Source organism: Oryzias latipes, chromosome 23, assembly GCF_002234675.1.
Source record: "Oryzias latipes chromosome 23, ASM223467v1".
Taxonomy (NCBI): domain Eukaryota; kingdom Metazoa; phylum Chordata; class Actinopteri; order Beloniformes; family Adrianichthyidae; genus Oryzias; species Oryzias latipes.
In genome coordinates, this window is record NC_019881.2 from 6,542,682 (window position 1) to 6,569,571 (window position 26,890).

General features: G+C 38.6%; 2 protein-coding genes across 5 annotated transcripts; one reads left to right on the top strand and one right to left on the bottom strand.

The window, feature by feature from the left end:
• Positions 1-657: 657 nt before the first annotated feature.
• ascl4 (achaete-scute family bHLH transcription factor 4) lies at positions 658-1,659 on the top strand. The gene is made up of 2 exons (XM_011490934.3): positions 658-758; positions 838-1,659. Exon 2 carries the CDS (start codon positions 842-844, stop codon positions 1,361-1,363), a length of 522 nt encoding a protein of 173 aa, XP_011489236.1. The 5' UTR covers positions 658-758; positions 838-841; the 3' UTR covers positions 1,364-1,659.
• Positions 1,660-6,804: 5,145 nt separating this feature from the next.
• sapcd1 (suppressor APC domain containing 1) lies at positions 6,805-13,198 on the bottom strand. Of its 4 annotated transcripts, none has more exons than XR_911064.3 (4): positions 12,966-13,194; positions 10,185-10,352; positions 8,942-9,097; positions 6,805-8,804 (listed from the first exon to the last, which is right to left on the bottom strand). XR_911064.3 is itself a non-coding variant. In XM_011490935.3 (4 exons), the coding sequence occupies exons 1-4, from the start codon at positions 13,067-13,069 to the stop codon at positions 8,724-8,726; spliced, it is 513 nt and encodes a 170-aa protein (XP_011489237.1). In that variant the 5' UTR covers positions 13,070-13,198; the 3' UTR covers positions 6,805-8,723. The 4 variants fall into 4 exon arrangements, 2 of the variants coding, with proteins under 2 accessions (XP_011489237.1, XP_004082949.1); XR_911063.3 differs by having other exon boundaries at positions 12,910-13,194; XM_011490935.3 differs by having other exon boundaries at positions 8,942-9,106; positions 12,971-13,198.
• Between the last annotated feature and the right edge of the window lie 13,692 nt (positions 13,199-26,890).

The window sequence follows — 26,890 nt, forward strand, 5'->3', positions numbered from 1 at the left end:
TGATCATGTAGTGTCAATTCATTTGTCAGCACGTTTTCTTTGAGAATGGGATGAAAAGAACAGAAGAACCACTAACAAAACAAAAAAAGTAAAATCCTTAAAACAACACAAAACTCTTACAAATACAAAAGTAACAGAAAACGAAAGAGCACCAAAAAGCTGAACTATAACAAAATAGACAAAGAAATAAGTTTGGATACAAAAAAATACTTAAAGCAAATGTTAAATGTGGATCAATAAGAAAACACTAAAACTTCAGTCTAAATAAGGACATATAAACTAAAATGAAATCATATTGAAAGTGCAAAGGTGCATTATAGCCAGGGGCTCTGTGGAACATTAGCCCGGCCTGATTGTTGTCGAAAACATACCAATAAAAATGGTAAAAATCAAATCTTTGGTGTCTGCGACAGACTGGCGACCTGTTCAGGGTGTCCCCCGCCTTCCTCCATAAGTGGCCGGGATAGGCTCCGGCAGCCCCGTGACCCTGAAAGGGATAAACAGAAGAAGAAGATGAATGAATGAATCTTTGGTTCCTTGGGTATTTCTATGGTTAGTAATTTATTGTGCGTAATGAGGAAAGAGGGAAGTGTTGATTTCTTGGTAATAAATTCCCATGCCTGCATCTCCGCCCCAGATACACCCACTCCATTTAGGTTCGCAGCCTCCACAGCCAAAGCTGCACCAACAGAGTTCTCCTCTGGCACCGTGGGGATGCAGAAGATCCAAGCCAAGTTTTACGCGAGATGACCAACAGGGTAACTTGGCGGATTCAATGACAGAATATGTTCTTTTAATGAACTTCTAATTCTGAAAACATCTGTGTATGTTTTTTAGAGAGATGTCATTTCATAGCAAGAAGTTTGTGGAGCACATTCCCTTCGCGCCTCCTCTGGCTCTCCACGGCGACAGCAATTCTGCGCACTACAGTGACGCGCTTTCTATCTTCGACCTTGACGCAGCGTACTTCGACCCCATCCACGGCCAGAGGCTGCCCTGTGGACGACTTTCCTACCTGCCCTTCCGCACCCCCTTCGGCGTGTGCGATTACTCCTTCGAACCCGCGTTTATCCAAAAGAGGAACGAGCGGGAGCGGCACCGGGTGCGCTGCGTAAACGAGGGTTACGCGCGTCTCCGGGAGCACCTGCCGCAGGAGTTCGAGGACAAACGGCTCAGTAAAGTGGAGACGCTGCGCGCGGCCATCGACTACATCAAACGTCTGCAGAGCCTGCTGGAGCTGAGCGCCTCCGGGAGGCATGTGGCGCTCGGAGAAGCGCGCGGGCGCGGCGCGCTGCCGAGCGGGACAGACTGCAGCAGTGATGGAGAAACCAAAACCAGCTTCAGCGACAGCAGCGAGGCCTAATAGCTTCTTCTCTGTTCAAATCTAGTTATTAAAAAGATTTTTATTTTTTAAAAAAGGTCAAAAGAAAACTTTAAATGAAGAAAAAATAATTATTTTTTACTAAAATTTAGAATAGAAAAACTTTAATAAAATGGCATTTGAAGAGAGTTGGTCAGACAGGACACATATTCGTCTTACGCTACAGTAGTTAAGAATAATTGTGTTAAAATATTTTGGAATTGTGTTATGTTCTTTACATAGTACTTTTATAGTTTTATATTTTTATGTCTTTTCGAGAATTCAATAAAAAAGGACAAATATTATTTCTCTAATCTTTGGTAAAAACTGTGCTTTTTTAAAAATATTGTTTTCTTCACTCCTGAAACAGAAGAATTTACTTTAGACATCACTGAACTCCTGACAGTTTAAATAAAATTAATTTTGGAAAGCAAAGGTACCAAATCTGTGGGTTGGAAAAAGAAAAAAAACAAGTAAAATTCAAGCTTTTTCTTTTTCCATATTCATTTTAGTGGGCTTGGTTATAAAATTAATCACATTTTTGTATTGTATTGTATTTTTGTAGTATTTTTATGACAGTTAATCACATCTAAATGCTGAAAGCAAAAATAGATTTTAGATTTAATGAATAATTTTTAGTCAAATCGTTTATCTTTACTTCACAATTAATTAAAATAACAATACATGAAAAAAACATACAAATTTAGGAGACTAAACAAAACCATTGTTTTTAAATAATGCAAAAAAAGACAACTTCTTAATGATGTGCTATACTTGAATTTGCTTCAATGTCTATCAAAGTCATCAATTTGCATGTTTAAGGTTTTTATTCCATCAGTCTCTAAACCATTTTAGCCAGGTGATGTCTTTTTTCATCCAAAAATATGCATTAAGTAGAAATCTGTAAACACAATTCCTCTTTGAATGAATCAAAATTAGTGTCTAAATGAAAAACTCTTGAATCCTGTTAAGTAATGGCCTTGAAATCAGCTTTTAAAAAGACGTTCAAACCTGCAGAAACAGTACAAAATGTTTTTTGTTCTTGTGTTTTTTGTTTGAAGTACCTAAGTGCTCTTCAAACACCACCTTTAGAATCCCCATACCTTCAGGAAGTTTTTCTTTCCAAACAGCCAAAGGAATGCATTTCATCAGGGAGCCCTCAGTCCCCATAAGATGAAACAAACACCTCCACCGTTGTGCGCTGCAACACCTCTATACAACTCAAACCACAAGTCAAAAAATAAGTTTGTGCAAAAAAGTAAAGAGAGTTTGGAAAGACCAGCAGGGTGCAGCTGAAGTGAACCATTACACCATGGAAGAACGGCTTTGACAGCCACGAGAGCATGACAATCCCTCCTCTAATGTCTGGGAATTAGACCCAGTAATTAGCCAAGTGCTGGTACCCCGGGCTTGATGGTTCAGTGGCACTCTGACAACAAAAAGCATGACGCTACTTAAAAGAAAAAGCCTCTGGCATTATGGGATATTTTTCTTTGCTGATGCACAGATTGATTCTAATCAGGTTCCTGTAGAGTCCTTGCAAGAATTGGTTCACTTTATTGAAAAATCTGTGTCTAAAGCTTGCATGAGACCTGTTTCTTGGATTACAATTATTCTCTTTTATTTTTAGAATCAATGTCAAACTTGTTAACCCCGTAGAGCCTACTAGATCAGAGAATTGACAGAACATTAAGTTTAAAAAAATGTTTCTTTAAACTCTTTTTATAAAATCCACAAAAAGGTTGCATAATCCCTTTTTAATGAGATATAGATAGTACCAATTATGATACATTTGGTGATTTAATAAGTTTTTATTTACAACATTATTAGTTTAAGATCCCAAAATATTGACGTGAGTGTTCAGGCAAAAAGCACAGTATTTGCCCACTGTCTCAAATTTGATCCACACATTTTTAACAAATTTTGCATTACTCATTTCGTGTATTAAGTAAGTCAAGTAAAGTATTAAGTAGTCATTTGTAAAAATAAATAACAATAGATGAGTTATTTCCACCATAAAGTTGTGAAAATTACCAAACCTTTTTCCGTCAAGTGTTTTTGCGACTTCTTGGAAGCAGTCATTTTGTAATAACCAGGAAATTAACGTCTACTGCCCCTAGTGGAATGATGAAGAACTACAGGGGAGAAAACTTACTGTATTTTTTGCACTATAAGGCAGACGATAAAAGCCTTAATTTTTCTTAAATCGACAGTGCAGTTTATAATCCAAAGTGCTTTATATGTGGATTAATTCTGGCTGTGTTTACTGATGTAGAATGATGCTCTGTCAAAATGTCTGTTTTACAAATTCCAAACAAAATAGGGGTCATTGTGATCCTGATAACATGTCAGACCTTTTTTTTGCTCGTTACTAACAAGGCTTGAAATTAGCGGAGTCACGTTAAGGTTTGTTTTAGCAGTGTCAGTCTGTTTTTTTCACATGTTACTTATACGGTTGGGATTTACAGGTATTTGGAGTATGCTGACGTGTAGCATGTCGGACTGTATTTTTTTATGAGTTACTAACAAGGTTTGGAGTTAGCATAGTCACAGTGGCTGTGTCTAATATCCCACCCTAACTACTAAAAAACTAAAAAGTTCGGGACTATCTAGTGCCCTGGATTTTAAAAGTAATTTGGACACCATGCTCACTTACCTTTTTTTTTATTACGTCAAATAGGATGTCATCAATTTTAAAAAGTAAGTCTAATTTATATGACCGTTTTGCGATGACCATTTATGAATGCATTGAGATCTGAAGATGAAAACCTTAATGGTTTATTTAAAAAAAATTAAATACAATTTCTTTGCAAAAAACGCATGTATTCTGGTCTATATTCGCTAAAATACAATTTAATAAATTTGTCTATATTCACAAAGAAAACAATTTAGTGCGGCACTATGTAGCGCCCTGGATTTTTTTCTGACACCATGCTCACTACTTTTTTTTTAACCAACGGATATGACGTCATTGTTTTCTTGAAGTTAAAATCTCCTTTATATGACCGTTTTGCGATGATCGTTTATGAATCCTGAGTTCTGAAGATGTAAACCTTAATGGTTTATTTAAAAAATTACATTTAAATACATTTTTTTGGGGCAAAAATAGTTCAGACGTTACTCCAAAGCAAAACTAGCAAAGATTTATCCTAATGTATAAGCCAGCTGTGATATTGTCACCATACTCCTGCTGACTTAACACATATGTTCTGGCTGTGTTCATCTCTGACGTCCTACTAATCTGTCATTTTTAAAACATTGTCATAAGCTCTTAAAATTAATCTTCAACCCAACGCAGCCATGGCTATATTCGGCATCACAGGTAGAAAACAATCCACTCTAACTAAACGAAATAAACATATCTTTGCTTTTACAACACTACTTGCACGTAGGAGGATTTTACTACACTGGAAGTCAAATAAACCACCAAAAGTGTCTCTAGGGTTCAGTGACTTGTTACAATTTATGGAGCAAGAAAAGATTAAATACACACTAGGGGGGTCCAGAGCCAAATTTCTATGTGTGGGGCCCGATACTATCATACTTTAATGAGCTCAAAACTGTCCCCAAGTAGCAGCTTCTGACTTTCCTGTTTTCTTGTGTTGTCACACTGAGCCTTAGTGGTGCATACCTGCTTATGTCGCTTGATGTAATCATTTTTTAAATTCATTTTTATTTATGTTTTTCATTTTTATTTATATAAAAAAAAAAACGCCCCTCTCACCCTCCGCGGGTGGTTTCTCCTCCAAGCTCAGGTCCTCTACCAGAGGCCTGGGAGCTTGAGGGTCCTGCGCAGTATCTTAGCTGTTCCTAGCACTGCGCTTTTCTGGACTGAGAGGTATGAGGTCTTTCCAGGTATCTGTTGTAGCCACTCCTCCAGCTTGGAGGTTACTGCCCCGAGTGCTCCAATTACCACTGGCACCACTATCACCTTCACTTTCCAGGCTTTCTCCAGTTCTTCTCTGAGTCCCTGGTATTTCTCCAGTTTCTCATGTTCCTTCTTCCTGATGTTCCCATCGCTTGGCACTGCCACATCCACCACAACGGCTTTCCTCTGTTCTTTATCCACCACTACAATGTCTGGTTGGTTCGCCATTACCATCCTATCAGTCTGGATCTGGAAGTCCCACAGGATCTTTGCCTTCTCTTTCTCTACCACCTTCGGAGGTGTTTCCCATTTTGACCTTGGGGTTTCCAGTTCATATTCTGCACACATGTTCCTGTATATTATTCCAGCCACTTGATTGTGGCGCTCCATGTATGCTTTCCCTGCCAGCATCTTACACCCTGCAGTTATGTGCTGGATTGTTTCAGGCGCTTCTTTGCACAGCCTACACCTTGGGTCTTGTCTGGTGTGGTAGATCTGAACTTCTATCGCTCTGGTGCTCAGGGCTTGTTCCTGAGCTGCCAGGATGAGCGCTTCAGTGCTGTCCTGTAGGCCAGCCCTTTCTAGCCATTGGTAGGACTTCTTGATATCAGCCACTTCAGTTATGGTCCGGTGGTACATCCCATGCAGGGGTTTGTCCTCCCATGAGGATCTGTCCTCCAGCACTGTATCCTCTGCTCTCCATTGACTGAGATATTCACTGAGCACACTGTCAGTTGGGGCCTTGAGCTTGATGTATTCATGGATCTTGGATGTTTCATCCTGGATAGTGGCTTCTACGCTCACTAGTCCTCGGCCTCCTTCCTTGCGGCTAGCATACAGTCTCAGGGTGCTGGATTTGGGATGGAACCCTCCATGCATGGTGAGGAGCTTTCGTGTTTTAACATCCGTGGTCTGTATCTCTTCCTTTGGCCATCTTATTATTCCTGCAGGGTATCTGATAACTGGCAGTGCGTAGCTTTTCAATAATATATATATATATATACATATATATATATATATATATATATATATATATATTTTTTTTTTTTTAATTCTTATTATTTTTTGGACGTCTCATGTTCTGTAGGGTGGGGTGGGAGTGGGGTTCAGCTATGTGTTTGTCTTGTTTACAAAAAAAAAAAAAGAGCATTGTTTGAATAGTGTCTGACATTTGGCCTTGTTTTTGTACATGTTCTGTTCTCCTGATGCTCAATTAAAAAAAAAAAATTGTTCAGACGCAATGCATTGTGGTCTATATTCGCCGATCTAGTGAGCATCAATGCACACTTGTTTTTTGCAGAGACTTCTGGGAAATATCTAGGGCACTCGATTTTGGAATTGTCGATTCAAACAGCACTAGAAAATGGCAAACGCACTATATAGAGAGTAGTGAAGGAATTCGTACATAGCCAGTAACATTTTTTTAGCGGCATCAGTCTGTTTTTTTAAGTGTTGCAAACAAGGTTGCGAGTTACAGATATTTTGAATGTGCTAATGTGGCTAACGTTCCTAACATGGCTAACGTGTAGCGTGTTACAAACAAGTGGCTGACAGACTTATCTCTGACTCTTTCATCTTAATTAATATATTTTTATTATATAGTTTGGTGCGCCTTACATATTTAAGTTCAAAAATAGACCAATGGAACAGCATATAATGCAAAAAAGATATGATATTTTCAATGGATGGGTTTTTAAGGAAAGTTTGGATCATGTTAATGAGGCAGGGGTCTCAGAAATGTGCGTGTCGAATATGATACAAATGGTTTTATAGGGCTAAAAATATTTGTGGCTTCTGCATATGGGGTTTAAAGCAAAGTTTCAATTAGTTTTCCAGTTTCCGTTAAAGTTTATCAAAAGAGTTTTTTAAATTATAAGTTTAAATTGCATTGAACTAAATCTAAACACTCACGAACACTAAGTCTGCTTCATTAAATTAATATTCTTGAAGGATTTTTGTTGCAAAAAAACATGAATTTAGGGAATTCCCTTGACAGATGAGAAAAGATATACATTTTAAAACTTTATTAAGCTACTGCATTTACAAACTTTGGTCAAATAGGGGAAGAGAGAACGTCAATCAGATCAGACAACACCCTGTGCAACTAAATAAGACACGCTTTCTATGTGTAACTATTCAAGCGCCCTTTCTTCTGTGAGCACATTTATGGGGCGCAGGAGAGAAAATTCCTGCAAACACGCACAATGACTGCCTGAGATAACGTTTATCAGTCGCTGTAAGATCAGCGAGGGACCACCGGGAGAGGCTGCAGCGGCTTGTCTGGACAAAAAGCCCTCATGCAGGCGGAAAGGGAAGAACCCTGTGGTTCTCTTCTCCCCTGCAGACAAACACTGATGCAGGTCGACATCAAAACACTGTGATCTTGGCAGAAATAAAACTGGTGTTTCGCGCAACACAACTGGGAATTGTTTACTAGTAGCAGCAGCATCTCACTTGTGCAAAAACAGACGTCTTCACTTCTTCTTTTAGTAATTGCTTGTTAAAACTCAAACCAACATTGGAAAAATCCTGCAAAAATAACTTCAGAAAACATCTGGACTGAAAAAGTGCAGCAAAATAAGTCAAAGAAGGAAAAATAAGAAGAAAATTGAAGCAGCATTGTATGGCCCATCGGCTTTCTTGTTAGTTTTATCTCCATAGCAACCAGTTTATTATTTGGTCATCTACATCTATATATTTTTTTAATTAGAATTGGCAAAAGTAAAGTTCTAGATGTGTTCTGCAACAGAGGTTTTTTGTTAACCACGCCCACATTCCCAATATCGTGTGTTATGTTCTTTCTGAAGATAAAAACATTGATGATTTATTTAAAAAATACATTTAAATACATTCTTTTGGCAAAAATTGTTCAGACGTAATGCATTTTGGTCTATATTCGCCGATCTAGTGAGTATTGATGCACACTGGTTTTTCGCAGATAGTGCTGGGAAATTTCCAAGGAATTGTAGATTCCCAAATCTACAATTTGGCGACAAATTGTAGATCTAGTGCACTTTCTAAGGCACAATATATAGTGCACAATATAGTGCACTATATAGGGGTTAGGTTGGGAATTCGGACATAGCCTACATTTGTAGAAAGTCCTGAAGATGACAGCTTCCTCCCAAGGTCAAAGGTCAGCAAAACTTCAGATGTGGTTGTAGACTTAAGCTAGCGGCATGTGCGTGAAAGTTTAAAAAGAGATCACTCGAACAAAAGTTTATTTTCCCATATTGCGCAAAAATGGTGAAAATTGCCAAATTTTACACAATCTCAAATGCCTCTGAAGCCTTAGGTCCTGTGGCCATCCCATAATAATTTTAAAACCTCCCTTTGGATACCTCTAATACGTGTTTTTTGGGGGGAGGGGGAGGGGGGTTTCCATGATCCCCAAAATTTATAGGAAATTAATGATGCACCTTTTACTGAGTTGATATAAATAGATATTTACAAACTACTAAATATAGTGCAGCGCATACGGGTGAGCGTGGACAATCAGCAGGTCTGCAGCTTCTCCAGGAGAGAATCTTTTTCCAACTCCGATAAGGAGATCTGTCGATTCTTATCCGTCACTTCCTGTCAGAGAAAATTCAGGACAATAAAACAGTATTGTCTGATACTTTACAAAATGTGGCAAATCAAACAAAATCGAGATTTTTTCTAAATGTTTGGGTAAAATAAAAGTCTTAAAACATGTAGCTTTATTTTTCAACCTGGGTCAATACTGTGTTCCGCCACCGGAGGTCGCTGTCCGCTACTGCCTCTGGTATGGAGGGGTTGCTGTTGCTCATGGCGTTGGGTTCAGTCATGACGGAGCCGAGACGTCCGTTCGCCCGCTGGATGCGGCACCGAAGGAGGCAGGAGCGAGCCTGGAGAAACTCAAATGTCATAGATATTTCTACTTTCAGCTTCAACTCAATCCCATTTGTACCGCCGAATCTCCACAAGCAGATGTGTTCCCTCATAAAGTATCCGACGAGAAACTCATTATGTCCAACCATGATAACCTTCCGCTTTATGTATACACAAATAAATACACTTTTGAAAATACTAAAATAGTATGTTTAATGCTTATGATTGTGTAGTTGTTTAGTTTTCACAGTTGCAATAAGTGGACCTAAAGGTATGCTGCCATTCTATAAGCAAAATCAATTAATTTTTTTAAGAAAACCAAGCTCTAAAATATCTCGAAATGTGTTCCCAACATAAAATTGTTTTAAATGTTAAACCTGTAATGTTTAATCAAAAGTCTTTTTCATATGCATTATATGCTTCTCTTCATTCATTCCAACCCCTGCCACTTTTTAAAATTTTATTTCTTATATGTTTGTAGTAATGTACAATGTATTTTGAAATTTTTGTACTGAATCTAACGTTAACAATAAAGTTATTTTTAAAGGCTAACATTCATATCCTGTCCCTGAATTTTTATGAACTAATAATTACAATAAAAGGAGCCAAGGCTGTAGCTTACATGCTTTAGTTAAAACAAACACACAAAACACACCCAGTCTAAATATATGTATAACTTTATTTCTATGCCTAGTTTTAAAAAAAACTGAAACTTTTTAAAATTTATGTAAAAGTAATACAAAGCGATTGACAATCTATTAACATTTACTTTTAGTCTGTCCAAAATGCCAAAACAGCAAACTTACTTTTAGCAAAAAGTATTTATTACAAGTATACTTAGTCTAAACTAAAAGTGAGGCAGTGTACTTGAAGTTTACTATATATACCATCTATATATTGTACACTTAAAATGTTCCAGTTTGGTCTAAAGAAGTATTCGGTTGGTGTACTTCCTACACTACACATACATGGTCTTTAGCATATTTGCCATACCTATAGTATTTTTAATAAAATAAACATCAAGTGAACTACTTTTTGCTTCAGGAAAACGACATTCTTGAACTTGTAAACCTGTGAGGCTTTAATTCCAGCTGGCAACTATACCTCATCTTCACCTCTTTGAGACATGCCAGACCCATTCCAGCACTCCAAATTCTGCCGGGCCCTGTTCTGTTTGAGCTGGTCAAGGTACCAGAGCCGCGCCTTCTCCAAAATCTCCAGACCAGACCAGAGAGCGTCCTTCTCCTTTTCGAGATCCTTTAACCTTTTAATCTGAAACAACAAATTCAGATATGTAAGTCAAACTGAATGTAATTGTGACAGTGATTTTTAAAGGAGGTCCAATAGATTTTTTTTTTACAGTGGATTCATCCTACTCAACACTAATAGGCGTCTCAAATGCCAAAGAGATGTGGTTTTTCTACATTGAACATGTTGTTACTCTTGGAGACAGAACAAGATTCAATAACAAAGAATGCAAGCAAATTTTTATTTGTCAATTTTTCCCAAGATCAAAGTGATTTTAGCGTATCCTTGAATTTTGAAGAATCACACACACTAACCCACAGTATGACAGCAAAACATCTGTACCTCACAGCTGTGAGGATGTGTCAGAGGGATGATTTTGGATGAGTCATCTCTACAATTAAACTTCCAAGTGGAAAATCTTCTTGATAATGGCAAGAGCCCAGATACACTTTAGTTGTATTTCAATGAATAAGGCAGATCGTGAGCTGTAATGGGTCTGCGATGCCCTGACGGCCTGTCCAGGGTGTAATCCTGCCTTCAACGTACAGTAGCTGGGATAGGCCCCAGCAACCCTGAGTATTTGAAAGGAATTCAGAGGTTTCAGGAGGATGGATGAGCTGTAAAGGTAACTCTGCGTTCCAGAAGTATTTTCATTGTCTTAATTTAAAGTTAATTAAAGTTCAAATTGTGGTTTTGATGAGAAACTAAATTCAATTCTTAATTCCTAATGACTGTAAATACCGTCTTTAATAAGGTATAAGTGTTCCCCTTTTTTGTCTCAGCACCTGTTACTGAATAGCTGTAGGTCACGTTGTTCAGTTTAGTCAGTAGCACTGAGGAAAATACAGGAAGCAGCGCTGAAGGTAGCAGAGATGAAGATGCTGAGGTTCTCTGTGGGAGTAACCAGGATGGATAGGATCAGGAATGAGGACATCAGAGGCCCAGAACATGTTAGAGGGTGTGGATATAAAGTCAGAGAGGGCAGACTGAAATGGTTTGGACATGTCCAGAGGAGAGACAGTGAAGATATTGGGTAGAAGGATAGTGAGTCTAGACCTGCCAGCCAAGAGTTCAAGAGGAGGACAAAAATAAGTACCGGTACTATGGATGCAGAGAAAGAGGACACGTTCAGGGTCAATGATTTGCTGTAGCCACCCCTGAAGGGAAAAGCCAAAAGTAAAAAAAAGAAGAGAAGCGACTGCTGCAGAGAGTGGACTGGTAAGACCAAAGCCCACACATTTCATTCTAAAGTTAAAGCCAACCCTGTAATTTCAAATGTTGGATTGCCTCAAATGGTTGGTTTAGAAAAGGAGGGATTTTTTGTTGACTTAAACATACATCCATCCATTATCTAAACCGACTTAATCCCATTTAAGGTCACAGGGTTGCTGGAGCCTATCCCAGTTACTTATGGCCAAAGGCAGGGCACATCCCGGACAGTTTGGTTGTCCATTGCTAGACCACACAAACTCATATTCACACCTAAAAAACAATTTAGAGTCCTATAAAGCTTGTTTTTGGATTGTGGGAGGAAACCGGAGTGCCAGGAGAGAACCCACACATGCACTGGGAGAACATGCAAACATGTCAAATCTAAATCCAAAATAAAAGGAATGTAAAAGACCGAATGTCCTCTGGTGTTTCCCTTTACTTGCAGAGTTTGTCTTCACGCAATTTGCTTGTAAGTCAGATAGCAAACCTGTTATGCAGTTGGCACAGCAAAGCTTATCAGGCCCACCCACCTGGCTGTGGAAACAGTCTGAGTTCTGACTCAAACGCAAATGTGACAGCCATAGGAAAACCACTGCCATCAGATTGTTTTTATTATGTCAATCCAAACATAAAGAAACGAGTTAAAGCCAAAAAACCTGAAAGAGGAAGAACAAATTCCTTCATATGACTTTACTTCAACTTGTTGAAGTGGTTTTAGGAGCGGCTGATTCATTAGGTGATGACATGGCGTGATATGTCACATGTTGTTGTTCATCCAAGCTTGTATCGACAGTGTTTCACATGAACCAAATCATGATTATCCCAGTAATCTGAAAATATTCTATTTTAAATAAGCAACGTTGGAAGAAAAACAATAAAAAATAACATTGGGATCACATTATTATGACAATGAAACTGATTTTTTAAAGGAAGAAAATATGTCAGAAATTGTACAGTTGAAGTATCATTATAGTTTAAATAAATGTATTTAATACAAAATTTAAACCAAATATAGGTGTTTCATTTCAATGTTTATTTTCCAATCAATGTTTGTATTTCATTTGAAATAAAAAAGCAAAAGCATCTTCGAAATTTTTTATGTGTTTATTTTTTTCAAAGGGTTAAACCCTCATATTGTGTTCGGGTCAAAATTGACTCGTTTTACCACTTGAAAATGGTTCAATTTTGAACACAAAATGAAAAAGAGTATTTTTGACATACTGCTACTTTTAAAGCCTGCTCTGACTAAAACAGCCACTATTTCCAGCAGTAAAAAAGTTCACTAGTTTGTACATAATAGCCTAAAATATACATTTAAACGAAGAAAACAAAAGACTGGAAATTTTCTATATTATGGGATGGATGTTACCTTTCTCCCAAAATCCACAGAAGAACAAACGTTTGCAAAAAATGCACAAACATCACCTAACCCATAGGTAGAAACGGAGGGCGTCCAGGCTGCGGAGGCTGGTCTTGAGTGGGATGATCACTACAGAGTAGGAAGCAGAGCTGGAGGGACGGCAGGCCATGGAGAGGAGACGACTAACGTGCAGCCACCTCCTGACCCATGCAGCCGGTCTGTCCGCAAACAGACAAATAACACCACAGAGAGAATGAGTGTGCCAAAGAGGGAAGGCAGGAGTGGGAAAAAAAAGAAGAGCAGAACGATGCACAGGCACAGGCAGCATGATGCCCCCGGGGGCCAGCTAATGAAACATTCCACATGTCACTGCCATGCCTTACAAATCAACAGACAGCGGGGTGGAGGAATGGCCAAACTGGCCTGGTAAATCTAAAATAAATACAGATACAGCAACTGTAAAAACCAAAGCAGGATATTTGCACATGAAGATGTGGAGGTGTGGTCACACACCACCCAGCAAGGGTGACCATGGGGCAAACGCAGGCTTTGGTCCAAATAGATGTAGAAAACAAATATCTATAATATCTATCTATATATATATATCTATCTATATATATATTTATTTTTTTAATCCTCATACTGTCTTTAAGATGAGAAACAACATTCCGGAGCTGTTGAAGTAAAGGAGAGTGTTTTATTACACTCAAGACAGAGCTGTGTCCCAACATGTTTTTGAAATGTGACACAACCTTAAAAAAAACCTCAAAGAGTGTAAAGAAATAATTCCATTAATTAAAAAAAAAAAAAGTTTTTTAACATTTTAACTCTTGACTCGACAAAAGAGTTCTCAGCCTCGGTCTAGGGACAGAAAATCAATGAACATCTGCATTCAGCTGGTGTTTTTCAGTACAGCCTCAGGGCAAACTGACAGCTGTTGTCAAGCCAGAGGATGAAGATTCACACTGCTGGGAGGATTTTTCTATAAGATCAGGCAGGAAACAACAACTTCTCCAGACAGAAGTAATCTTGAACAACAAATTAGATAAAAAGGGAACTAAAACATTTAACCTCTGTTTGTCTGAAATAAATAAATAAATAAATATATATATATATATATATATATATATATATATATATATATATATATATATATATATATATATATATATATGAAGTCAAAATGATAGAAAATGTCAAAATGAAAGAACATTTTGTGTTTATCTTGACTTTCTTGTATTTTCAATTCAAGTCTGCTTTATTTTCATTTGAAAGGAACTTGAATAAAATACTTTCAAAAGTAAAAGGCAAATAGTTAAATTTTAAAAAATACAACACTGCCATAATACAATTATTGTAAACATTTAAAAGCTACATTTCATAAAAAGAAATCTTGCAGTAGATCTAAAAACCAACCGATCATGACATCCTTAAACTAAAAAAACTTCAAATCAACCAAACTCAACGTGCGATTAAATGAAATTCTCCCCGAATTCCAGCTTTTTAAAGAAGTCTTGATCACCAGCAGGAGGAGCCAAAAGTCAACATTTTCTCTTGTGGTTCTCTTTGGAGTCTTCAAAGCTGACATTTCGCTCATTTGGAGCAGCTTTTTAAGCCATTTTCTCTTCACAAATTCAGACATTATTTCTCTTCCTGAATAAAAGAAAGTTTAAAAAATAAATAAATTAAGCATCAATTAAATATTTATGTTAAATGGGAGACATTATAAATAAAAAAGTCAAGAAAGGACTCAGATAAAGTTTTAGCATCCCCGAGACAAAACTTAAAAGGTGTGTAAATGTGTGTGCATGGGGGGGGGGGGGGGGTCTCTTCAAGTTACATCAAAAGAGTCAAAAACAGACATGTTTAAAATGTCAGGCAAACCAGCTTTTATGTTAAAAATGGCTTTTTCTCAGGTGCACTTTAGATGGATCTTTTGTTGTGATTGCACAGTTGCTTCCTGCGCGATAATTTTCTACTGTGGGGCCCTCCCCCTGCCACACCAACAACACCAACAAGATCCATATTTCATGTGTGCACACCAACACAGCGTCAACACACCATCAGAAACAAGCATTTGTAATATTGTATTGTAGGTGAGGAGGAGCTGGGGGGGGGGGACACCCCCCCGCCAGCACGGGCCCCCTTTGGGCTCGCTGTTCCAGATCAGATCACAGCTATGTGGAATCTGAACCATGTTTGAAACACACACACAACACTCCTTTTTGGTGCTTCTAACCTTTTCTAGTGAGATTTTTTTCTAACGACCAAGGACATACAGTATGTAAAGAAAAATAAGCTTAGAAGTACATTTCTAAGTATTTCATCATTCAAACTGTTGTGAATCAGGAGTAAACAAAAACACGCCTTTTGAAAAGCTTGTAGCAGTGACGTAGGTGCTACAGTTGGTGGGCCACAAGCTTGCACCCTTGCATCCTTTTGTAGCCTACCAGATCCATGTATGTCTTCGTTTTCCTGTACGGCTGGATAGCTCTAATATTGCTGGGGGTGGGGGTGGGCTTGCTTTGCACCAACTGTCCCACCCACAACTCGGAATATTAATAATATTCATAGTAAAAAGACCCCTGGGAACACTTTTAAAATAACTCCAAAGATTATTAAAATGGGACTTCAATACTGATAAAGCTAATTATTTCTCCAAGTATTTAGACATGTCCAAATAATTCAGTCTTGCTAAATAAAATTAGAGATTAGATTAGATTAGATTAGATTAGATTAGCTTTGATTTGATTTGATTTGTGTACCCAGGACAAGTTCCGGCATCCCTGTGACCCTGAAAGAGATAGTGATGAGTTTATTTTAAGTAACTGAAACACAAAGAAAAACTAGTAAATATGTGAAAAGAAAATAACTGTGTTATTACTCTTAATCATATATGCAGATTTCTGCAATAATGCATCCAGTACACACTTAGGTCCTGTTTGATTCACCAGATATATTAATTATGAACTAAAGTCAATAAGAGTTTAATTTATTGTTCGAAACGGAGTGGGAAGAAGCCAATTTACTATATACACTGACCAAAAATATAAACGCAACACTTTTGTTATTGCTCCCATTTTTTTATGGTATGAACTCAAAGATGTGAAACATTTGTGAACAATATTTCAGAGAACTGGTTATTTTGTGTATGTGGAAAATGTTTCACATCTTTGAGTTCATATCATAGAAAATGGGAGCAATAACAAAAGCGTTGCGTTTATATTTTTGGTCAGTGTATATTCCCATATTTCGTTTTACATTTTGAGTTATATATATATAGTTGCAATGTCATCAATTGAACCCTTGTGCTATCCTCTGCACTTTTACGTTGGGTCACATAGACCCACTAGACAGTGCTCTGAACCTTTTTTCTTTAATGATTTGTGATCTTCACTGGTGTCCATGGATTACATGAAATCTTTCCACCTTTATCCACCTTTGTCATGGTAGGGACAACACGTCAATGCAAGGGTGGGGTCACTTAAGATAGCACAAGGGTTACCCTGTAGAATTTTGTGATAGAAGTGTCAAATTCTGAGTGTTTTCAAAGCTGTATAATACTTCTGCAAGAATTGGAGGATAGATTTCAAGCCTTTACTCCGTTTCCACTTTCTTGTTTTCAGAATCTCACACTAAATGTCCATTTACCACAGAGCAAAGATGCTCACACTTTCTAGACACAGTCTAGGTTCATCTATCCATCTTTTAAACACGCTTTATCCCTTTTGGGGTCACAGGGTTGCTGGAGCCTATCCAAGTAACTGTTGGGCGAAGCCGGGGTGCCCCCTGGACAGGTCACCAGTCTCCCGCAGGGCCACACACCCTAGCATTCACACCTGATTGGGTGCAATCAGTATAAATACATTTACAAATCTTTATTTGTAAATACAAGTTAAGCCTCAATTGGGTTAAAAGGTTTAAGTTGGTCACCTTTTTTTAAATCTAAGTGAGGTTTCACACTGTTTGTCACACAAGTCCAACTTTAGTTTATAGTCACAAGTTCAAATCAAGTTTTTACTCCTAATTTCTGAATCTGTATCAAATCTTTTTGTCTAGTCAAAAGTCCTACTCGAATTTAAACTGTAGATTTATTGTTCAAGTCAAGTCCATTGTCACAAGTCTATGGCATGTGATGCATTCTATTTTCTAAATCCAATCTAGTGTCGAGTTGTTGGTCAGAAGTCTTGATAAAATTTGTGGTGACAACTCCAAGTCAGTTATCAAGTCCTAATTTGGAAATGGTTGCTGGTCAGAGGTCAAACTCAAAACTCAAAAAAGCTGTTACAATTTAAAACTTTAAAATTATATATATATATATATATATATATATATATATATATATATATATATATATATATGGATGATTTACACTTGTGGCCTTTTTCTGATGATAGAGGACATGTGTAAAGAAATATAGGTTTAAATGTGCATTTCTGTATTTTAAATTGTTGTGAATCAGGAGCAGACGGAAAAACGCCATTTGAAAAAGATTGTATTTAATCCGCTCCATTCTGATGCACCACTTGTAGATGCCTAGATCCATGTAGGTCTTTCCTCGTCTGAGCTGGCATCCGGCTCAAAACTGTACGGCTGGATAGCTCCAATATTGCTAGCCTTTTTTTGTTGCACCGGTAGTGGGAGAGCATGTAAACAGAGAGCTCTCAGTAATGGTAGCACCCACAACTCAGAGGGGAAATTCTAATTAAATACTGCCGCTCTGCAAAAACTAAGTCCTAGGACACGAAACACAGACTGTATAGTTTTCACTGTAACAATTTGACTTAGCAGAAGATCTAATCAAGAAAGTCGTACAATATAAGCATTAAACATATATTCAAGCCCTTAAGATGAGTAAGCAGTTGTTGTGTTTTTGTTGTTAAGACATAAGGTTGGAGCTCCGGTGGTATTTTCTGTCATTTCAAAAAAAACCTCAAGCTTAAACACTGTTATTTTAATAGGAACCTTCTTAAATACATAAAAAAATAAAAAGCGTCTCAACATTTGTTTTTTCTGCGTCCACTTTCTCTCTGCGCTGATGTTTCCTTTCAGTTTCTTGTCCTTCCACGCTCCGTCCCTCAAATGGGCTCTTAGCTGTCAGTAAAAGCACAATGAGGCGGAATATGGAGCCGGCTGGCCGCGTTACCATCAGTACCATGTGGCCCCAAAAAGTGAAGTCCAAATCCAGACTCCTCTCTCTCGGAGTCAGAGGCCTTCTTTTCCTCTTCCACTCTCCCGTGCCTTATCAGACTCAAATTTCCTTTCATTTTCTTTGACGTTTGGCGGTAGCCTGAAGGCTTCAGATACTTGAGCAACATCCTTCTGAGCGATTCTGCTTATAATAGTGAAAGTTTTAAATGATTAACTCCTTTGCAGATTCACGATCAAACAGCAACAGGTGTTACGTGGAATCGTGCCGCCCAAAATACACAAAAGCAGCACAATACGCCCACCTCCACCGTTGTGCATTTGTCCACCAGCAATGTTGTTCAGAACTTTCTTCCCGCCCTCTCCTCCACTGGCCGGCATATTGTCACGCTCACGCTCAAGAGGACACGAGCTTATGGAAACCAGATGTTGCCCAGATGCAGATAAGGGCAGGAACACATTGGCTGGGTTGTGTCACCTCTTCACCTTCAGCTGCATGGAGAAGAAGCAGACAGCCCCTCCTGACTAATAAGTGACAGACGCTTTATTTTGAAAAACTTCAACTATCACTGCAGCTGTTTATGAACTTCTTTTTGATTTTGTCTTGAAGCTAAATTCAAAACTCCTCTGAATCGCACCTCAGTCAGGCCAGAACAAGTGCCTCTCTCAGAAGTAGGCAGGGGCAAATACAAGGGACTCATTTCCACCCGCCCTTTCCCGCCCCCTAGCCCCCCTTTTCTCCCTCTTGCCCCTCCTCGAACTCCCCCCGCCCACAACCACTCTCTGGAAAAACAATATTTCAGAGAACACGATGTTATCACTCCAGGGCACACACTGTTCTCGCAGCAACAAGAGGAGGTGTACTGTACAGGGCTGGAACCAGTCTCCCGCCACAAAATCCTCAACTTCTCCTCCTCCAAGCCCCCCCTCCCTAAAGCCACCTACAACAATTTCCAGCTGTCAGAGAGCTGCTTTGCTGCTCCTCCGATTTTAAATACTCAGAAATGCAATTTTCAGTTCAATTTTGTTCTGTATGTGTCCTCCATCATCAGAAAAATGCCACACAAACATGTTAAAAACACCATTTTCATCAGAGTGGCTCTTGGACAAAGCACAATTTGAGGTTCAGCCCATGGTGGATGGTCTGGACCTAATAAACTCTTTGAGATCCACTGTCCACCCATCCTGTTTTCAGGAAAGATGTAAAACAAAAACATTGGTAGACCTCAAGAATCATAGCTGGGCTGTCCTGACGTTAAATAGTTTGCTCAAGGAAGAGAGACACAAAGTATGTTGAAAAATTGAGTTGACAGACAGGATAAGACCACAGAGGAGGTTCAAGGACATGGAGAAAGAGAACATGAAGGGGGTTGGGTGACTGAGGAAGATGTTGACATGGATTACAGTCTTTTAAGCTTTAAGGTTTACACCAAATTCCCAGTTTAAAGTAGCTTATTGTTGTGTATTTCTGCTGCAAAGATAACAAACCAGCTCTCTTTAGAAGCTGATCTCTGCAAATGGAAAAGCCACATGGTGAAATCATTGTATTTGTGACGTTGAAAATACAACAGGCGTGTCACAAGCTTCCTGCTCCGCTCCAACACGCGTTCAAGCGACCACTTCCAATGAAAGGTCTGTGTGAACGTGCGTAAATGCTAAAAATGTTAAAAACTCTGGAGTTTACCCGTAGCTACACGCATTTTTAAGACCATTTTAAGGCTCTACATACATTAAATGTCAATTAACGCACGTTAAAAGTTAAACCAGGTTGAACATTGACCAATCAGGGACTCAGATTTGGGAGTGACATACCCTTTAATTCACGGAAGTGGCAACCATTTGAAAATTGATCATGAAGGAGAAATTAATAATTACGGTTTGTGCTCAGCTGGAATTATATGACACCAAGTTTTTGATCTATCGGAACAGAGATGAATCTTGCCGGGAGCAAGACTCCCGAGATTTGCATGAGATTTTGCATTAAGCCAACTGTAGGTGCGCTAGTAGTACAAAAAGTAAAAAAGAAGCCCCTTCCTGCTCGTCCAGTGAAAACATCTGGGGCTAAAAACGCTTTTAATTGGTTTAGCGCATTCTGGAATGCGGGTCACATGGACGGTGTGTCTGTAGCTTCAAACATCAATTTATAGATGACTAGATTATTTAACATTTTTGTTTTCCTTGTCTGAGCTGCCACTGGGCTCCAAAATGCACAACTGGATGGCTCCAACATTGCTCACCTCTTTTTTTTTGCAACAGTACTGTTAGGTTGAGGGTGTGACGAGCTGTAAGCCAGCGGGAGAGTGTGTAAACAGATGGGGGTCGGGAAGTGGGGGCGGGCTTACTCCACCTCAACAATCTTGCCGACAACTCAGAGGTAAATTTCTAATGAACTCCTGCCGCTCTGCAGAAACTATGTCCCAGAAAACTACGCAGTTTTCTTTATTTTGACTAAAAGCATTATAAGATCACTGGGAATGCTTATAAAATAGCTCAAAAGATGATCTGAGTGGGACATTAAAATAAAATCTCTAAGCATTTTTTTGTTTTCCAATTATAACAAATGAAGTTATTTGGTCATAGTGATAAACTACTTTTTCACTAGTTTATACTTATTCTACTCAACTGTTCCCCACTCTTGTTTACGTTTTAGGTGGGCTTTTTGACCCCCTGCCTGAAAACACCTATATGTCAGCCTGAGCGGACTAGATCAAGAAATCATGAAATGTTATCTCTCAAATCAACCACTCATTATTGTTCCTCACAGTTTATTTCCTGAGCACAACATGGCACCGTCCTCCTTTTGATTTTCCTCCACCATCTGTCTCTCCTCTCCTCGTTATCTTTTGGGTGCTTGGCATTTTCTTGCGGTACGTACGGAAACAACGCCGTCGTCAGATCGTCAGGGAAACTCTTTGCAGTATTTACTTCTGAAGCTGTAAACTCACACTGAGCACCTGTTAACCAACAACTTCCTCTCTTCTGTTTTCCTTTTTTTGTTCTCCTTTTCGTGATCACAGCTTCCCCTTTAGCAGAGAAACTTCCTGCTGAGATGAAACTCATGTGCAGCACATGTTTTTCTCTTCTCTTTAGCCTTTTTTTTTTAAAGCTCGCACTGTGGCAAGGTTTCTGATCTTTGAGTTTTAGTAAATACGAAGTCTTATCCTGAATGAAACCACATAGATTGACCAAAACAATTGATTAGGAGTTGAAGATCGCCATTTTCAGCTAGTTAAACTGGTTTCCTTTGTTGAGATTGCCAACTTGTCATTGAAGGCGATCTGAAAGTTCAAACTAAAATGATCGTTCCTTAAACCAAAGCGAAACACTCACACGCAATAAATGAATGCTGCCTTGTTTTTTTTGCATGTGTTTCCTGAATTTTCTGTTCTCACACAATTAACTTCACTCTTGGTGTAACATTTTCAAAGCTCTGTTTGCATTATTTGCTGCAGCAGTCAGTCACATGCTGGACGGTAACTTATGCAAACTAAATACAATTGCAGTGGCTTTATTGTTACAGTGAGAGCTAAACTTTTCTCATCTTAAAGGCTCCTCTGTTCCATCCATGAGGAAGGCTTTCTGTTTTTAACAAGCACAACATCAACCATGACAGTCCTCTGACCCAAGTCACATTGTACTGTGTGACTACCGGTTTACAATTGCGCTAATGTATTCAAAGGGGACTGACCGTGCAGAGAACAACAATGGGATTATTGACTGGATACCCTAAATGTAACACACAGTGCAGGATTAGCGGTTGGAGGGGTGATGCACACCAAAACACACCCCGCAGACAACATGGTGATTAAGATTTTATTGTGAAGCAACGAGTTGACTATAAATACGGGTCAGAGTGTGGAGGAAACAAACAGGGGTCATGCTGATGAGGCATTATGGTCTGTTTTTAAATGCAACAGTGTCTAAAACCCACTTGGACCACCGACATAAAGGGAGTGGCGACCAAACCTTAATTGACTATTGAGTGTCATGAGAAGGACCTACAAAAACACAGAATTTTTAATCATTGAGGTTTTTCTCAGGAGCGCCTAAGTAACAAGGGGGCCATGTTTTGGCTGGATGCTATATATCAGAACAGTTTGCCAGAGACAATGGTGATTTTTCCCCTTTATGATGGAGAGTCTTGTGTTTTTTTTCCCAAAAGCAACAACAATGGGAACGAAAGCATTGATGGTATAAATAGACAAACAAAGCCAGCAGGGATGTCCTTCCCTGACCTTTCCTAAAAATGGCAGAATGAAACCGGAAGACAAGCCTAAAAGTGGTTGGGACAAAACTATAGTCATCTGTCAATCAAAAGCCAATTTATCACAATTTCAATCTAATATTAAAAATAAAATTACTGCATTTTTTTAAACTGCACACTTTTTTTGGAGAAAAATATATAGACTTAAGAAATATATACCTGTCCGGGACGTTCCCTGCCTTCTCCCACGAGTGATAGGCCCCAGCAGCCCTGTGACCCCAATAGGGACAAAATGGGTTTAGAAAATGAATTTAAAAAAATGAATGAATGAATACATACATGTAGATTAATTCTGATTCAGGGATTAAAATAAACTGGATTTGTTGATTCGGACAGCACTACAAAATGGCTAACGCACTATACAGTGCACCATGTGGTGAGCAGTGAAGGAATTCGGACACAGTGTACAATTCCAGAGTCGAGTGCCCGAGAAATATCCCAGAAGTCTCTGGGAAAAACCAGTGTCTATTGATGCTCACTAGACAGGCAAATATAGACCACAATGCATTGCATCTAAACAGTTTTTGCCAAAAAAAAATGTATTTAAATGTATTTTTAAATGTATTTTTTGTATTTACATGTAAAGTTTTCATCTTCAGAAATAAGTGGATTCATAAATAATCATTGCAAAACGCTCATATCAATTAGATTTTAACTTCGTGAAACCGACTATGTCATATTCGGCGTTTAAAAAAAAAAAAAAGTAGTGAGCATGGTGTCTGAATTGCTTTTAAAATCCAGGGCACTAGATAGTCCCGCACTATATAGTTTTTGAGTAGTTAGGGGTTAGGGTGGGAATTCTGACACAGCCTCAGATATTTTGGAAGCGCTAACACAGCTAACATGACAAACGTTTAGCGTGTTTAAAACAAGTTCTACAGTTACTGTGAACGAAATTAATAAAGTCTGACTGACGGATTATCTCTGACTCTTTTGACTCTCTTAGTGAAACTTTGGCGTAATTTCAATAAGGAAGATCTACCTCATCTCCAGGTAAGCTGGGTTTGCTGATTCATCACTCACACGTCACTTAATTGGTCTTCACTCTGAGCCAATAGCTAAAGTGCTCACCTTCCTCACGGCCAATCACAATCAAATTCCTGCCTTCAAATTCATCAAAGTTTGTTTATCCTCATACCAGACATTTTGCCGACCCATATCTGCCCCATTCTCCTCCTGGCCCTTCGATTTGCCGTGGTCAGGCCTTCACTACCATCTGCGTCTGGGCTTTGGGGTCACTTCACATGGTCCGAGGTCATTACAATCAAGCAGAGTGTCTCCAGCCCTGAGCCCAACCACCAAAGACTTCTGACCACTCATGCTTAACTATTAAATCTTTTCACAATTAAATCTTTAAATTATACTCTCAAGATCTCTCCTTCTTAAAATGCGCCTTATAGGTGCGCCCCATATATGGCAAAAGTTTGAATACACAGATCATGATGGTACGTTTTTAGAATCCGGTTCCCCATTGTGCGGAAAACATGGTATTTAGCTGAACAGTTGTAATGGAAAATGAAAGAACCGCCCACTAGCGACTCGCTGACTCTGGTTACCTTTTCTTTATGAGCTGCCCCAGAAAGAAAATCATGAGTTTTGGAAAACTCAAACTTTTAGGAGCACCAGATCATATCTCGTGCAGTATTGAGAGTTTCCAGATAACATGAGCTGCAATTTCCAAGGTTTCTCTAAACGTAACAAACCGAGGCATTACTCTTCATTTATTTCACAATAATGAAGTAAAAAAATCCAAAAAAAGGCCCTAAATTTGATGCTTTTTATGAGCTTCCAACATGTATTTTGCTGTTGTGTGTCTGCTTGAACAGAGCTCTGCGTTGTGTTTTTCCACGTTGTGTGGGCTGTTGGCGTGGCCTCAACCTTAGTAACATAGGACACATTTTTAAAACGCTCCACTAGTTTAAAAAAAAAATCTTCTTAGCTTTGGGAAAATTTTAACAATTCAGCAACCTTTCTACTGTTTGCAGTAAGCACGCTTGGGATGGCAAAAGGGGAATTATTTGGAGCGGCTTTGAAATAGTGAGCTATTGATGGGGTTTTTATGGAGTGAACGTCATTTTAAAACATGACAGACAAATGCAAAACCCCTTTAGCAAGTGAGAAACCTCAGAAGATTTTTCCAATTATTCACTCCAGTAAATCTGAGTGTAAGCAATTTTTTTGCACGTTCCACTTTTTTGCTCCACACTTTTCAACTGATTTTGAAGTTTTATGCCATTACAATAACTCTTTGGATTTCCTAGTAACTGAATAATTTCAGTTTGAAAATCTGCTTGGCGGTATTTAACTTTAAGTTATTAACAGGCATGATGTCACATTTGCATGCCAAACCTGCTGGGGTTTGGCATGCAAATGTGACATCATGCCTGACAGGATGACAAAGCATTCCTCCTTTGAAACACAACTACTTCGCCCCGCAAACAAGACTATCCACTACTTTCACTGGCTTTGATGTGATTAAACAGCAGATATTGTAAACTTCTTCAGACGCACCGTCTGCTGAGGCATTGTCTGAGCAACTTTAACCTGCAGCAGTGATGCCTCTGAATGGTGTCATCTCTGCATATTCGGCAGGCAAACGTAGAATGTTTGTGAGTGAAGGGTGTATGTTTTCAGGGACTTCAAATGAAGGGTGTGAGGGAAACTTTCTAACTTTGTGAAGAACAAGAAAACCAAACATAAAAAAAAGAGAATCCTTTTCTCATCTGAAAAGGGAGACCCTGCAAAGGTTTCATAATAATTATGTAAGAAAACATGGCTATTAAATAGGTCAAAGTGGAAAACAAAAATAAGCTAAACTTGAAAAGTAGTTTTAATGAAATGCAACCAAGAACTATGTGAGGAAAAATATTAGTTATGCATTAGCATTGCCCAAAATTTTGGCCTGTGCCGTGTCTACCTCCGTGCTGATTGGTCCTCAAGCTACGTTCACGCCACCCTCAGCAATACGTGTTTTATGGACCACTACCAATGAAAAGTCAATGTAAATGCGTGTAAATGCATGTTTCGGGCTTCCACTTTCAAAAATCTAGCTTTTCGGGCTCTACGCACAATTACGACCATTATCTGGCTCTACATACGAACCATTTGAAAGCACATTGCAAGTTAAACTATAACCAATCAGGGACTCGCATTTGGTAGTGATGGCGTAATTATAGAAGTGTCAACTGTTTGAAATTTGATCATGGAAGAGAAATTGATCATTGTGGTTTACAGAATTATGTGACATAGATTTGCCAATCTAGTGAGAATGGATGCACACTGTTTTTTTGCATAGACTTCTGGGATATTTTTAGGGCACTCAATGGAGAAATTGTCGATTCAGACAGCTCTACAAAATGAGTAAGGAGTAGTGAAGGAATTCTAACACAACCCAAGTCTTTATATCGGAATTAAGCTGTTAAAGAAAAAGCCTGGAGCAAGATTCGCAAGCCTCTTCCAACTGTAGGTGGCGCTAATAAAAGAAGAAGCCCCACACTGCTTGTCCAGTATTGATATCGTGGACCAAGCAGGTGTTCAAGAACACGTGTTCAGCGCATACTTGAACAAGCCTCACATGCATCACAAGTGTGTCCAAAGCTTTACGGTTAGAGAAGATGAGATAAGATAAACTTTATTGATTTTACCACAGGGAAATTAAATTGTTACAACAACTCTGGGATCAGGTAACAAGGTGCAATGAAAGGTCAAGGTGCAAAAAATTCCGGTGAAGGAAAAAATGTAGTTAAAAAAAACTGTACAATTACTAAAACAAATCTCGAAATTTACTTGTTTAGCATGTAAAAGCGTATGATACAAGTTGCTAGACAAATAAACAAAAAAAAGAAACAACTTTAAAAGGTGGGATTGTTTTGAAATATCTGGAAGGTGGCTTATTTTATCATTGAAAGCAGAGGAAGTGTTTTTAACACAGATCTCCGCTGTTTTTATATTAAAACGAACATTTTGTACTATTTTTCTGATTTTTTTTAATTGTCATAGTCTGGCTCAAAAATAGTTCAATAGGTCACGTCAGTAACTCAACCAGTGAGCAGTTTATACACTTCAATTCAAGTTCCACATTTCAGAGGCCGAACTTGGAGGCTCTTTTTCTGTTCTCTCTTCCACAAAGTAGAGGTTCTAGAGTCTAGACCATGCATCCCTCTCTGTAGGAGAATAAACTGCGTTTCTGAGTGCGCTCACGTTGCAGCTCAACGTGACTGCAGGATGTGGGCACTGAGCCAGACCTGAACGTGATGGAAGGAACAACATGAGAATGTGTGTCACATTGAGGGAGAAGGGGAAATGGCGGCCACTGCTGAAATATTTGACCTACTTTTGGTTCTGTTAGGGAGAACGGAGCTGTAGGAGTGAAAATGTGCAACAGGTTTGAGTTGGTGGGCTTAAGAATTTGAATTTGGACAAAGTAGGAACATTTTTGATTGATTTTGTTTATGCAAAATAACTAAATTGTACAAAAAAAATCTAATGAAAAAAACTTTGTCTACTTCTGGGATGTTTTGGGATCAAAAAGGGAATAAAAAGTTACTTTTATTTAGTTAATAACTGTTGTAAATCTGC

Excerpts from the sequence above, each read along its gene's own strand:
- ascl4 (XM_011490934.3), top strand. The coding sequence starts at position 842 with ATGTCATTTCATAGCAAGAAGTTTGTGGAGCACATTCCCTTCGCGCCT.
- sapcd1 (XM_011490935.3), bottom strand. The coding sequence starts at position 13,069 with ATGGCCTGCCGTCCCTCCAGCTCTGCTTCCTACTCTGTAGTGATCATC. Across the intron at positions 10,353-12,970 it reads CCCTCCGTTTCTACCTATGG|ATTAAAAGGTTAAAGGATCT; the intron begins GTTAGGTGATGT and ends TTGTTGTTTCAG. Across the intron at positions 9,107-10,184 it reads CTCAAAGAGGTGAAGATGAG|TTTCTCCAGGCTCGCTCCTG; the intron begins GTATAGTTGCCA and ends ATGACATTTGAG.